Source organism: Micropterus salmoides, unplaced genomic scaffold (assembly GCF_014851395.1).
Source record: "Micropterus salmoides isolate LMB-PRFRI ecotype aquatic unplaced genomic scaffold, ASM1485139v1 Ms_hic_scaffold_15, whole genome shotgun sequence".
NCBI lineage: Eukaryota > Metazoa > Chordata > Actinopteri > Centrarchiformes > Centrarchidae > Micropterus > Micropterus salmoides.
The window spans coordinates 31350979-31364632 of NW_024040596.1; the positions used below are offsets into that span (position 1 = coordinate 31350979).

At 42.8% G+C, this 13654-nt stretch overlaps 1 protein-coding gene across 2 annotated transcripts in view; it reads right to left on the minus strand.

Moving 5' to 3' along the window:
• The window catches only part of gli2a (GLI family zinc finger 2a), a 79412-nt gene that overhangs the window by 18965 nt on the left and 46793 nt on the right, over positions 1 to 13654 (minus strand). For both annotated transcript variants that reach the window (XM_038719677.1, XM_038719678.1), the window contains exons 4-5: positions 6848 to 7053; positions 2181 to 2384 (exon numbers count right to left, since the gene is read on the minus strand). In XM_038719677.1, coding sequence (XP_038575605.1) covers positions 2181 to 2384; positions 6848 to 7053 — 410 coding nt within the window. The remainder of the gene's footprint in view (positions 1 to 2180; positions 2385 to 6847; positions 7054 to 13654) is intronic.

Consider the following 13654-nt stretch of genomic DNA (forward strand, 5'->3'; position numbering starts at 1 on the left):
AGGCAGCACAGCGGCGGTCACTGAGGTGGTTGGAGGTAGGTTACAGAAAAAAGCTGGGGAGAAGGAGGGAGGAGAAAGAGGGGGTCTACAGTGTCTGCAAGGCCCCTAACCCTGCCAGAGCCTTCCTTTCAGCACTGCTGTGTTTAACTAAGTGATTGAGGCAATTTAAAAGATTAATTGCCAAGCCATCCCATATCTGATTCTGTTTTTTTTTCTCTGTTGTGTTTTCCTACTTGTGCGTGGGGATGCCTGCATTAGTGTCATGCAGTGACTTCGGAGAGCATGACACTGTGGTGGTGATAGCAGCGGGGCAGGGGTTTTTTTCTGGGTGGGTGGTTGGACGGGATGAAAGAAAGAGCGAGGACTCCTGGAGCACAGCGATCGTCGTGCCAAGGGGAGTGTTTGATTATCGGACATCGAAAAGGCTGACTTTCACGGACGTTTTCCACTCTGTGCGCTTTCTATTCCCCATTCATAAAGGGCTGAAGGTTTCTTGGATGCATTTTGCTGCTGAAATCAAACGTCTGTTCTGGTGCCTGACCGTCATCTTGATCGAGGGCCGAGGTTCTCACTAGCATGAAAGAACAGGCTGGTCTCTGTGAGTTTGTATGCAAACACGTGTACAAGTTTGTGAGCATTTGCTTGCCTATTTGCCTGGCTGTTAAATATTTTGTGTGCCGCTGTGTGGGTGTGTGTGTGTCAGTGTTAAGCTGCCTCATCCCTGCCTTTAAGCGGACAGCTCATGTTGCCCATGAGGTTAATCCCTGCCTTAACTGCCTGGAACACTGAGAGCAGACACAAAGGTCTCACAGCTCTCTCCATGCTGACCTTTTATGGTTGCTCTGGATTTGTTTTGTAGGATGTTACTCATAATAACAGTAAAAACACACCTGAAACACAGTCAGAATGAGAGACTCCAAGGTAACATGTCTTTACGAGCTCCTGGCCTTGGGGTTTTAGTGTATATGCACCCTCAACCCTCAACTGGCCGCGGCCCCAATGCTGCGTATAAGTCTAAAAAGCTCCACTAGCTTTGATGTGGGGAACTCTTCCATGAAAAGAGGAAGTGTAAGAGGGTGGCATCAACATACCTGGTACTGAGAACAAAGGCAAGATGGCTGTTAACTCATTTACCAGAGATGAAAAACATGCATGTGCTTTAGTGTTACTGCAATGGGAGTCCGAGAGTATTTTTGACATGAAAATATTACTCTAATATATCCTGCTGTTAATACAGTAAGCTTCAATTACAGGCATGGATCTGGTTCCAGGTTTATAAATAGGCTCCAAGACTAACAAATCTTCTCCCTCTTTTTTATTTGCAAAGACTGATATGCAAATCATTCAGTTTTTCACTTTTAGCGGGCCATCACTTCTGCCACTGGCAGATCATATCAGCTATAACTAATTAAAGTTAATGCCACAAGTAATAAAAGTAAAGAAATAAAACTTGGCTTATATGCAAGCCAGTGCCTGTTATCCAAAGATCATTTATTAGAAAAAGAAGCACCACTCACAAACACCAATGTACACTTGTGAGTGGGTTGGGGTTTTTACAATCCAACAGTGTTAAGTCTTGTAGTGAAATGATTATGCTAACTGTAAACCTAAGTGGATTTCTAGGTTTTACAGAGAATGGTCTGATTGGCTAGCAGATGGGCTACAGCAGCAGAAGACCACACCGGGTGCCTCTCCTGTCAGCTAAGAACAGGAAACTGATGCTACAATTCACACAGGCTCACCAAAATTAGGCAATAGTTTACTGCAGTCCAACGGCCTCCACAGTCACCAGATCTTAATCCAACAGAGCACCTTTGGTGGTGATGTGGTGGAACGGGAGACTTGCATCATGGATGTGCAGCTGACAAATCTGCAGCAACTGCGTGATGCTATCATGTCAATATGGACCAAGGTCTCTGAGGAATGTTTCCCACTCCTTGTTGAAGTTATGCACAAATAATTAAGGCAACTCTGAAGGAAAAAGGGGGTCCAACCCGTTACTAGCAAGGTGTACCTAAGAAAGTGGCCAGTGAGTGTATAGCGGAATTCTCATATAACAAATAGCAACCTTTACCAGCACATGTGCAGTTACACCAAAGGGTAAATTCATTAGTTGGTACATTTAAACATCAAGTTGTATTTGTGTCAAAAGGCAACACAGCAAGATGTTTTATCCTCACCATCCACGGGGCTGATGTAATCTGGTAGATGAGCTGCAGCCGCTGCTGCTGCGGCCGCCGCTGCACTGCTCTGCATCAGCAGGTCAGTGTAGGGGCTTCGCTGGCTGGCACTGGTCATCAGGTGGTAGTATTCTGTCGGGTTTGCCCCTGGTGGTGGAGGGGGGAGACTGAACAGGGCACGATCCTTCAGGTGTTCGTGGGTCACTGCAGCAGAAATGGGAGGAACAAAAAATCCTTTTTGTGCTTGAACAATATCACTATAATACAACAATATACAACACTAATATAATACAACACTGCAGAATTAAGCAACCAGGAGGTAAGTTCTGTCAAGACTGCTGCAATTCCTGCTGGTGCTTCAGCACAGAGGTCATAACCTGTGCAGTGATGCTAAACATGAATTGACAAGTCAGAGGAGCTGAACAAAATCCATTTTTGATTTTGTATTTCTCTAATAAGGTAATATTTTCATGACATCAACATCATTTGGCATATCCCTTGACACAATGAAAAAAACAAGAACAGAAAGGTGGCAAGAAGCACTCAACAGAGGAGACGAGTGCCCTGCTTTACAGGTTTGAAGATCTGTGTGTATGTGCATGCCCCGGGGCATGAGGGTTTTGATAAAAGATGTGTGATGTCTTTGAGGCCTGCTTTGTTATGGGAAAATATCTCAAGGGAATAAAGGAAGCAGAGGGAGAGATGGATAGGGGGGATACCACATTCCTGCACTTCTGTGGTGTTGTGTATGCATTAAGTTTGACAGGCTGAAATCATACACAGAGTGCAGGTGCACACACACACACACACTCACACTCACGCTCATAATGCTGAGGAAGCCTTAACTACTGCATGTGCAAAGGTAATATTGATGTGAAATGTGCACCTGCACCAAGTAAAGCCACATTTAAAAGTGTCAGGAACTATAAGAGTGACAGATGGATTGGTTTTCCTCTTTCCTACATTTCCTGCTCTCTGTCTTCCTCCCTCCCCCAGTGGGTAGAGTGTGCAGAGGGACAGGGGTGTGGGCCGGTGGTGGATTAATATGCATGCTGGTAGAAACACGGGGGAAGTGGGGGGATGGGATCACTGGGTAGGGGCCAAGTGGGATATTGGGGGAGCAAGACCACAGCCTCTTCCACCATCTATGCACGCAGACACATAAGCACACACATAAACCATAAAATCTGGATCCATCAGAACCTATTAGGCCATGGCTGTAGTAACAGTACACAGGCAGTGTGTTTGTGCTCCAGCAGCAGCGACCCGGGCATATTCCTTTGGTTTCTCCATGGCTGCCAGATCATGTTACCGCCTCAGCAGAGTAGCATTTTGTGTTTGAGTGTGTGACCTCACTGTTGAACACAGAGGGATGAAAGACTCCACTGGTTCCGGTAAAACCTGACAAAAACTAGTTGTGTAGATTGTAATTAAACAATACTAACTCTGTCTGATTTCACTCATTCGTCCCAATAAACACTCCACAAAAGTTTACTCTATTAGAAGAAGTAAATTGAGATTTTGGACACTAATGAATGCGACAGGTATGATGTAGAGGGTGGCACAGGAGTGGATTTTTACTTTATTGTTTATTTAGGTCTCATACCAATCGCAGAAGAATGACCCCCTGTCCCATCCTGTTCCCCATAAAAAAAAATAAAACAGTGTTTATTATGTTATTATTAGAAATGCATATTTCTATATAAAAAGTAGATGTATGATTCCCTTCCCGCCCACTCCCATTGACTTAAATTCCTTTGCCGTGTCAGTCCCATGATGACAAGTGAAATAGACTCCCATAATGCAGGAATCCCACAGAAATCCAATGACACAGAGGATTCCCGAAACAATATCAGCCAGTACAGTTTCGTAATGTAATTTTCTACAAAATGTGATGCATTGAATTGTGTGAATTTTGTTTGCAGAAAGTATTGTAGCCTACACGGTATGGACACTACTTACTTCTTTTGATTGTGTTTTTTTTAAGGGCACTATATAGGACATACATTTCTCAAAATGGCAGAGGGTAAATGTAGTGCACCATGTCGTAAATAGGGGGTGATTTCTGAGACAGCTTAAGAGTCTACAGCTGTGCTTATAGGTGCAGTGATGTTTTGAGCCATATGCCCATGTCAATGACAATGATAACATGTTGAACTTTAGCAGGTTAATGTTCATCATGTTCACCGCCTTAGCACAACACTAGCACAGCTAAAAAGTAGGTGTTACTGCTGTATAGCAAATAGTCAGATATTCAGTGTACTACAAAGGCATTACAACATGCTCCTTCCCTTTACAACAATATCATGACATTCTAGTTTGGACTCCAGAGATGCTGTAGGTAAAGGTGTGCTACATGTGCACAGCTACATGCCAGATGTCGCAATTCTGATTAAATTAAATTAATTTAATGAGTATGGCATCATGGTAATTTATATAGTATATCTTAATCAGTTCACAAATAAATCTCCATGTCTGGTATGAAGGTATCTCTATCAGAGGTTTACACATGCTCCACTGAGCTCTGTGTTTCCACAGACTTCATTTATGTGGAATGGAGCTGCACAGTGCACTCCATTTGGTGCCATACTTCCCTGCCACTTTATCAGTGACAGCATCTCTTCCGCATTGCTTCTCTTGAAAGGCGGGGAGGCATTTCTTGCCAGCAGCGTGTGCTTGGTGATTTATTGGTGCCGGTGCAGGCCTGTGGCTCCTCACTTCTTCAACCTGTTGTTTGAACAGTGGCAGCGAGGACAGACTGTCATCATGTGAACTCAGTAGTTCAGGGGCACTGCGTGTTTCTGTCTGTGCTGATTTCAATGGTTCCTCCAGCCCAAACATACGTACAAACGAGCAGGAAAGTTGCCCGTACCGCAAAGCATACACCTGATACATCCACAAATCACCTACATGCACACACATGCAAAAACACCTTAACAAGCATGATGAAAGGTGTACTTCAGTACCTTATGTAGAGGAATGTATACGGTGCAAGACTAATTATCACCATTGGGTAAATAATCAACTGTGTAAACTCAAGTGTGTATGCAAAGAGCTGCAGCCAAGTAGACGGAGTTGGTTTATAGCGAACATGCTGTATAATTTCTAAACCCCGCTCAACCCAAAACTTACCTCTGTAATATTAACTGGTCAAAGTAGCTGAATAGCCACCTTTGAAACATTTCTTACATCGTGTTATTCTTTAGATTGTGTACATTGCATGCATCATAATAAGACTAAGACTGAGGGCTTCCGTCTTGCATATGTAAAATGTGTGTGAGTGTTTATGGATGACCATGTGTGCCTGGGCATTTAACGTTACTGACACACTGAGCATCTATACGAGCACAAGTAAAAGACAGAATGTGATAAGTATCTACATGTATTTCACACACTTCGTTCCAGTGCGTACCATAGTTATGTACTGTTAATATACTTGCCTAAGTGTTTGTATATACTTGTATGTGTTCAACCTACAGCGAAAATGTGCTTGTAGACTAGTGTTGTTAACAAAACCAAAACCAACTGCCCTCTACTTTGACAGGCTGAATTAGATATTCAGCCAAATCCCAGTGTTATCACCAGAGGCGAATATACTATACTGCATGTGCTAAAGCTGTGTACTGAATTGGTACTGGAGTGAGAAAAATTTGTTAAGATTGTCACACATGGAGTCAGTGATGGGTGCGCAACACTTTTAGTTTTCGGAGCAGGCAGATTGCTTGGCCACTGGAAGTGCTACATTATCGAGAACCATCATCCGATCGACTTCACAGTGCACTCCGTTGGGTCCTCAGCTATAGATTCGTTGATGGGAGGTACGTTTTTTGAGATATGCGAAGGACAGATTAGTTCCTTTATTGTTAGGTTATGATCCTACAGTGCCACCTGTTGGCCAAATGGCACTGAATTTGTCCTGGGTTTTCAGACATCATATCTGCATGTCCATTAATAGCGTAATGCCTTCAGGACATATGACATTTTTTGTAATACAAGCCCTGCCCACAGCATTTTATCACACTATGAGAGCCAGCTACAGCATAACTGTATGGAATATCAAATTTGGTGAAAATTGCTCAAGATGTGCAGGAGGACTAACAGAAAAAAATAATTTGGACAAAATTCTAAAACAATCTAGACGAAAATCAGCTTGGCTTAGGAGCAAAACTTTTTCCTGGATTCTGTGGATTCCAGACTAATCTCCATATGAGACTTACAGTTCAAAATTCACAGGCCAAATGTAACGTTTGTAGCTGTAGCATGACCACCTGGCCAAATTGTACCAAAGCCAACACTGCACTCCCTTAGGTCCTCAGCAATATACCCGCCAAGTGTGAAGTCGACTAATAGTCGAGAAAATCAGATACAGGCACACATGCAGAAAAAAGAAGGACAGAGATTCCTTCCTTTAATGAATGCATAAAATAATAAATGCTCCACTTCACAACATGTTTTTTATGTGTATTTTGGGGCTCCTTAATATAAGTTCAAATGACCACTGTGGGATGGGGTCTACTGGGCTGTCTTTGTTTTGCTTCTCCTCTGCGTGAATAGTCTCCTACATCTTGTTTGTTTTTTCTGTTGGTACTAACAGCACCAATTTGTAGATAAATAGATGTTATAGTTCATGGTGGTGCTACAATGCCAGTATGTGGGGTAAATCTTACCTTCTGCAGGGCTCAGTCCTCGGGCCGCTGAGATCATGGAGAGGGTGGGGCTGCCGTGTACCGAGCGTAGGTAGTGCTCCATGTGGGGGCTGACGTAAGGATGTGGAGGGCTGAACGGTGACTCACCCGTCCCAGGCGCCGTGTGGGGTGATAGACGGATCAGGGAAATATCTGAGATGACTGGACTGCCCGTCAGTCCTGGAGGTCTGTGATGGAGGAGTAAAAATGAGAAAAATGTAAATAAATGACACAAAGAGGAAGGCAGAGCAACAGGGGACAGTGAAAGAAGGAAAAAGAAAGGGTGTGGGGAGGATGAGGTTCAGAGATAAATAGAAAGACTAAAAAAAGATAGTGGGAGATGGAGGGAGTGGAGACAGCGTGTATAATTTGATTACTTGTACTGTGCTCAGTAATCATTGTGAGTGATCTTCGTTGGTATGTTCATAGACAAGCCTTAACTTCTGTTATTCCACAAAAGTGTCAGTCTCAATCCATTTACGCCCTTTCCCCTCCCCAGTCCCACAGCTAATACATAATAATCCCCTTTTGTTCACCTTCTTCTATTACTGTAAGCCTAGAGCTACAGACAAGTCAAGACCAAGGGCTTTCGACTGCAAGGCTACCAGGAAACGTATTTTTGGTCTTTTTGGGTGGGCAAAGCTACAGGGTCTCTCACATCATGTATTGCATGGTGCAATCGGATGCTCAAAACCTTCAGTAGCTGCCTACAGCCACCATGTCCGACAGCCTGCCGGTCACATCCAGCTATACAGTAAATACGTCATCTCTGGCAGGTAATGCTTGCAGAAACACAGACAAGCGGGCGTTGTAATTCCTGATAGCCCTGAGGAGCTGAACTCTAGATAAAAATGTCTGCTGGCCGCTGGCAGTGGCACAATCCTTTGAAGGGGCCCTACTACTTATGTTAACCCAGTGTGCTTCAGTTTTCCTCAGTGTGTGGTGAGAACACCTGGTAGAAATTCAGCCCACACAAAGACACTCAAGCAAGATGAATGATGACTAATAGAGAAAAGCTCAATGACAAAGTGTGGTTATATTGCTGTTTTAACAGTAACTAATAAATTGTCAATCAACACTGTAGGGGGCAGGGATTCAAATTTAAGTTGACTTTTAGTTGAAACTGTGGTCTGGTTTGACAGAGAGGTATGTTACAGTACTGTACTGGCTTAAAAGTAAATTTCGTCCAAGACAAAAAAAAAACATACCTGGAAGACAACACAAGTAAGGAATGGTTCAGAAACTTTATATATATATAGATAAGCTGGCTGGGTTTAATATTTATGGAAATATTAGCTAACTGGCTACAAATTACATTTCAAAATAACATAAAACAATGGATTTCAATTAAGTTAAATGCACATTAGAAGACTAGGACCCCATAACCCATTGTCTTGATGAAAGTAGATTTCTCTATGTGGCAATGAGACATAAAACAAGTATTTCATTCTCATGGAAGTAACTATAAATCATCATTCAATCTCTCTAAAGAAGACAAGAAAAAGAACATGTGGGCTGAGGGTAATGACCCTAAAGGGAACCTATGAAGGAAAAAGGGTCCTCCCTTTAGCAGAAATGACCAGACTAATGACTCACTGTAATACTGTCAGTGGATTAGAGGAGGGCCTTACACAATGAGCCTGGTTAACAAAAATGTTTTGGAGCCTCCTTTCAAAATGGAATTTAGGTCTGAGGTCACTTCACGGTCAGTTCAACTTTTTATTTTCAAAATATTCGATTCTTTGTCTATTTTTCAGCCTTACTTTACATTTTAAATTGCAAACATTAAGTGACTTTATGCTAGCCCTGTTGGAATCTCCCAAAGAGCACACATTACTTGCTTCACTTCAATCTGTCTCAGAATCTGGGGCGATTCTTTTGTTAGAAAATATGACCACAGTGACACTTTTATACAACAATACAATGTCATAAAAATAATAGAATAGCTGTCTTTATGAGAGCCTCAGAACAAATGCTGTTGAAGCTGACACTTTAGCAGCTCGATGGCTGCTGTGAACACACGAGTGTTTATATGTGTGGTTTTGATTCTTGGCAGTATCAACTGCATGCTGGGTACACAGCGTGTGTGTATGTGTAAGAAAAGGGGGTAGGGAATGGTTCATGTAGAAGGATGCCCGGCTCACACGAACTGGTAACATGATTCATCAATGTTCTTCAATTAAATGTGGAGATTAGTCTATGACCTACTGAGGGACTACGTTGCATCCAAAGTTTTGTATCTGGACTGAGTGCAAAACCATCTAATGCTGATAATAGATTCCTTAAGGTCAGTAAATAGTAAAGATTATCATCATTCCGAAGAAGCTTAAAGATTTAAATGAAGATAAAGTTTCGGTGTACATCTCAAACAGGGCTGTCAAATCATGCAACTCAGATGAAATGAGTTTGACTGGTCCAGGTTTTAGTTAAAGGCTGTGGCTATGAAAGGTGGGCCTGGGACCTAGCAAGCATGCTTGGCAGAACCCCCAATCCTCCCTTCAGTTACCCTGATCAGTCTCTCATTCACTGTCTCTGTGCCGACGCCAACCTGCACCCGGCCCAGCCCTGCCCAGCTCAGGCCGAGCCAACCAACCCAGAGCCTCAGCCCTCGCTCCATTTCCAGTAAGCGCTTGCAGACTACTGGCCTTGTCCGAGGGCCAAATTTCTGCTGTCAGGCCCACTCTTACCCTACAAACAACCATAAAGAGCCCTCTGTTCTGAGCGGGAGGGGAGAAGGGAGAAGAAACAGACGCTCCATACACAAAAACACGCTTCCCTCGGTCCGCCTCGAAGCAGCATACAGAGAGGTTGGCAGTGCCTTTTCAGATTAGTGCAGGACTACCTGGGTAAGCTGGCACTGGTGCTGGCTCTCTCTCTTATCAGAGTGGGTGACTCAAATTAATCGCAGACTTGGATTTCTAGAATTTAGCTAAAGCATAAAGGTATAATGCAATATACTGATATGTTTCTTGAATGGACAGAATATTAGAAACACCTGTCTAATGTAATACAGGAACCTTTGTAGCATGTTTCATCTTTACCTCCATCATGGACTGATGATGATTTAATAATGGATCACAATGAGTACCAGATATCTTTTAAGTTTCATGAAAATAGAGAATGGTTCTAATAAAAATAAAAATGCTGCATTTTTAAGGGATAAGACTTGCATTATTGTATAATTTTCTCATTTTCATTTTCTCTCTTAAAGATCCAGACCACATGTGTTTGTCCATTACTCCACATCATATGTGCTCCAAGTCCTTTGGTCCCTACTGAAAGTATAATTCTTTAACAACTGGTCGCATATATTTCAAAATTAACAGTGTGTGTTTGATAATGAAGGAACATGTAACCCAGTGCAACAGTGTTGCTCATTGATGTGTTAGTTTTTTGGACAGCAATTCAAACTCTGTGGCACAGAGGAATCAGGCCTTGGCTACATAGGCAACACCTGTTAGAATAGTCTCATGGTATTTGTTGAAAATAAGAAAAACATTGAACATCACCAGCCTCATCCTTTGAGGCAAATGAAAAAAACAGCTTCCAAATTGGGTGGTGATGGGGCAGTGGATAAGACACATGGCCCTGGTGTGGTGTTTAATTCCCACTGTAACACATCCACAAATTTGTCCCTGAGCAAAACACTTAACCCATAGCTGCTCCAGAGGCGTGTGGCCTCTGACATAATTAGTAAGTTGCTTTGGATAAAAGTGTCAGCTAAATAATTAATTATTATTATAAATTAGTGTCATTATTTTTGTTCATAAGACAATATGAGCTGCCTTACATTGCATTATAAACATCCTCAGCGTGCTTTATAGATGTTCGTTGAGGGTAAAAAAATCAATTTAATTTCTATTATAATCAATATCCCCCTTCCCCGTGCTCCACCAACCATTTTACTTTAAACTTATATCCATCAACAATAGTTAGTTGTTTCTTGGCAGATAGCAAACCACATCACTCTAGCTGCAGTAAATCACTCAAACGAGTATATATGGGGCCTTGATAATAAGGTCAAATTTACTGCTGTTGCCTGTCAGGAGGCTGAAAATAATACTCTTGTCTGGCAGGTACCATTATTGAAGCCTTGTCGATCCACCCTTTTTCTGACAAGATGTTACACGAAGTCTGCGTGTTTTCCAGAGGCTTCAGTCGCAGAGACTGAACAGGAAGCTCTTGGAGGGCCTCAGAGCCCTGGGAGAGCCCCGTCTCTTAATCAGTGGCTGCCATTTAAAGAAACTTCCATCATACTGGAACACTATGGGTGGTTGCCTGGCTGGAAACAATCTAAGAAATGGTAACAGTCCTTGCATGCAGTTGAAAGTCAGAATTATTCATTACTTCCAAATACAAGTGCCAGGACTTTGTCCATGTACGGATGATACTTATGGAGAAATATGGATAGATAGAGGGATAGGAAGCCAATGTGAGTCAGAAGATGACATGGTTTCAAAGAGGTAATTGCTATTTGTCTCTGTGTTCTGTACTGTGTGATTACATGCTCTCCGTTGTTCCATTGTTAAAACTCTGTTGTGAGAAAAAGTGATTTGGACATGGTACAGCTTGTTGAGCATATGAGTAACCCTATGAGTAAGTGCATACCAGCGCAAGTACATTAGATTATTGGTGGAGCAGACTGGAGCAGGATTAGTAGTGAGTTAAAGAAAAAGGTTTCTTGTTAGGTTCTAGCCAACGCTGTACCGATCTAAAATCAAACAGAACCAAATGGTAAGAATAATAATAGTTTTAGAGGAAGGTGACCTTGCTAAGTGTCAGAGCATTTCTATAAGCTAGTTTCAGCTTACAGTGTTGCTCTGGTGATTTCGCAGTTTCAGCGTTTAAACAGTGTGTTTAACAGAGTGTTTGTCGGATCATCACGCAGCATCTGACTTTCCTTGCCCTCACATTGCATATGTAAACTCAACCAATCTAGTTTAACTGTGGTGTGAATTCAAAAAGTTTGAATAGGTCTTTCTGCAAGTATCAATGTCCTCTGCCAGAAGATGCTGCCCATGTAACCTGTTTTCAAGGTGAGGTGTTAAAGCCACACTCCAACTTGAAGTCCCCTTTCTGTCTGTCTGCCTGCCTCCCTGCCCTCCTGGCTGACCAACAAGTTAGAATTTGCCTCTCTGGCATTTTCCCTACTGGCTCAGGGTGGGATGAATTATGATGTGACACCCTCCCTTCTGTACTTCTGGGCAGGCAAGGCGATCAAGATAAATCACCACACTGCCCCACATGGGACATGCTAAGATCCTGCTTTAGTTGTTTTTGGGGCCCTGATCAGGATGTAGTGGATTTGGACACAACATGATACTGTACTCCCTGAGAAGCTAGGGCTGTGTACAAAGGAGGGGCCCAGCAGAACTCTGTCAGATGATGGGATAATATACTTAAATGAGATGGGATTATACAGAGGGTAATTATCCATTATTCATCTCCGTTGCTGTCACATACCATTTAGTCTTTTTTGAGTGCAAGACAATTACGGTGAGACCGTGCTATAAACTGTGAAAATTTCAGGCTATTGATTTGCAACTCCGCAGTCTTTTGATTGATAGGTCCCTTGTCTTTTCAGCAGAACATTCCTGGCTGTAACTCAGGGGAGCATCCAAATTCAAACATTAGATGTGACAATGAGCTGGGGCTGGAGCCAGCAGGCACCAACATAAGATAACAACACGTCTGTCAAAACCACTGACAACCAATCGTCAGACTCAACCCCCCTCCGCACCACCACTTACTCCCACCCTCCCCTCTCCATGTTAACAAAAACAAAACAACGAAGGGAAAAAACAACATCAACCCAAATGGCTGATCAGTAAACTGTATTTAATCAACACATTCCGTGCTGTGGGGCTGCGGGCCTTGAACATGCTGATTGCCTGGTGAGTGGGACCACATCTGTTTGTGTACAGCGGCGGTGTAGGCCACAGCTCTGCCACACAAAAACCTTGGGCATATTTCAACTTTTCAGTGCTGTAATTTGGCCTATGACTGCTTCCCAAAAAGCATAAATACGTGCCGTGGAATGAGCGGGGGATCTGTTTTTCTCATCCGTTGCGTTGTCGTTGAGGTTCTGGGAGCGGAAGGCTGGATTTCGGAAGCTAATTACCCGGTCAAACATGCTGGCATGGTGGCTGGCTTTCCTGGCTTGTGGGTTTGCACAGAAAATGCTCGACTCCACAATATGTAGCAAACAGCACATAAGAGCTGTATCTCCACTGTCATCCCACGACAGGCTCTTCCTAATGTGTTCCAGAGACAGTTCTGTTATGCCATGTTTCTTCTCTCTGGAATGCTAAGTTCGTGAAAGGCAGGGAGACCGCAACGGAAGGGTGACTAATTTTAACATTTAGAAATGTGCTTTGTGTCCTGGCACTGCTATCTTGGGTAAGGTGTGTAAATTTTATCCAGACACCCGCGTGTGTCACAGTTTCTGAGTAGAGGCAATTCAAAAAACCTTCAAATATATCTTTCAGTTTGAGTATTTGGAAATGCTATAAGCACTTTTGGTTTAGGGGTGGTGATGCACAGTGGATAAGACACATGCCTTTGAGAGAGATCCAGGTTCAACTCCCCACTGTGACAAATCCACCAATGTGTCCCTGAGCAAGACACTTAACCCCTAGTTGCTACAGAGGCGTGCGACCTCTGACATACAGCAACTGCGAGTTGCTTTTGATAAAAAGTGTCAGCTAAATGAATAAATACAAATGTAATAAATGTAAATGTCAAATGCATAACTTCATTGTAAGCATGCATCATGAGCCTGGAAATGCT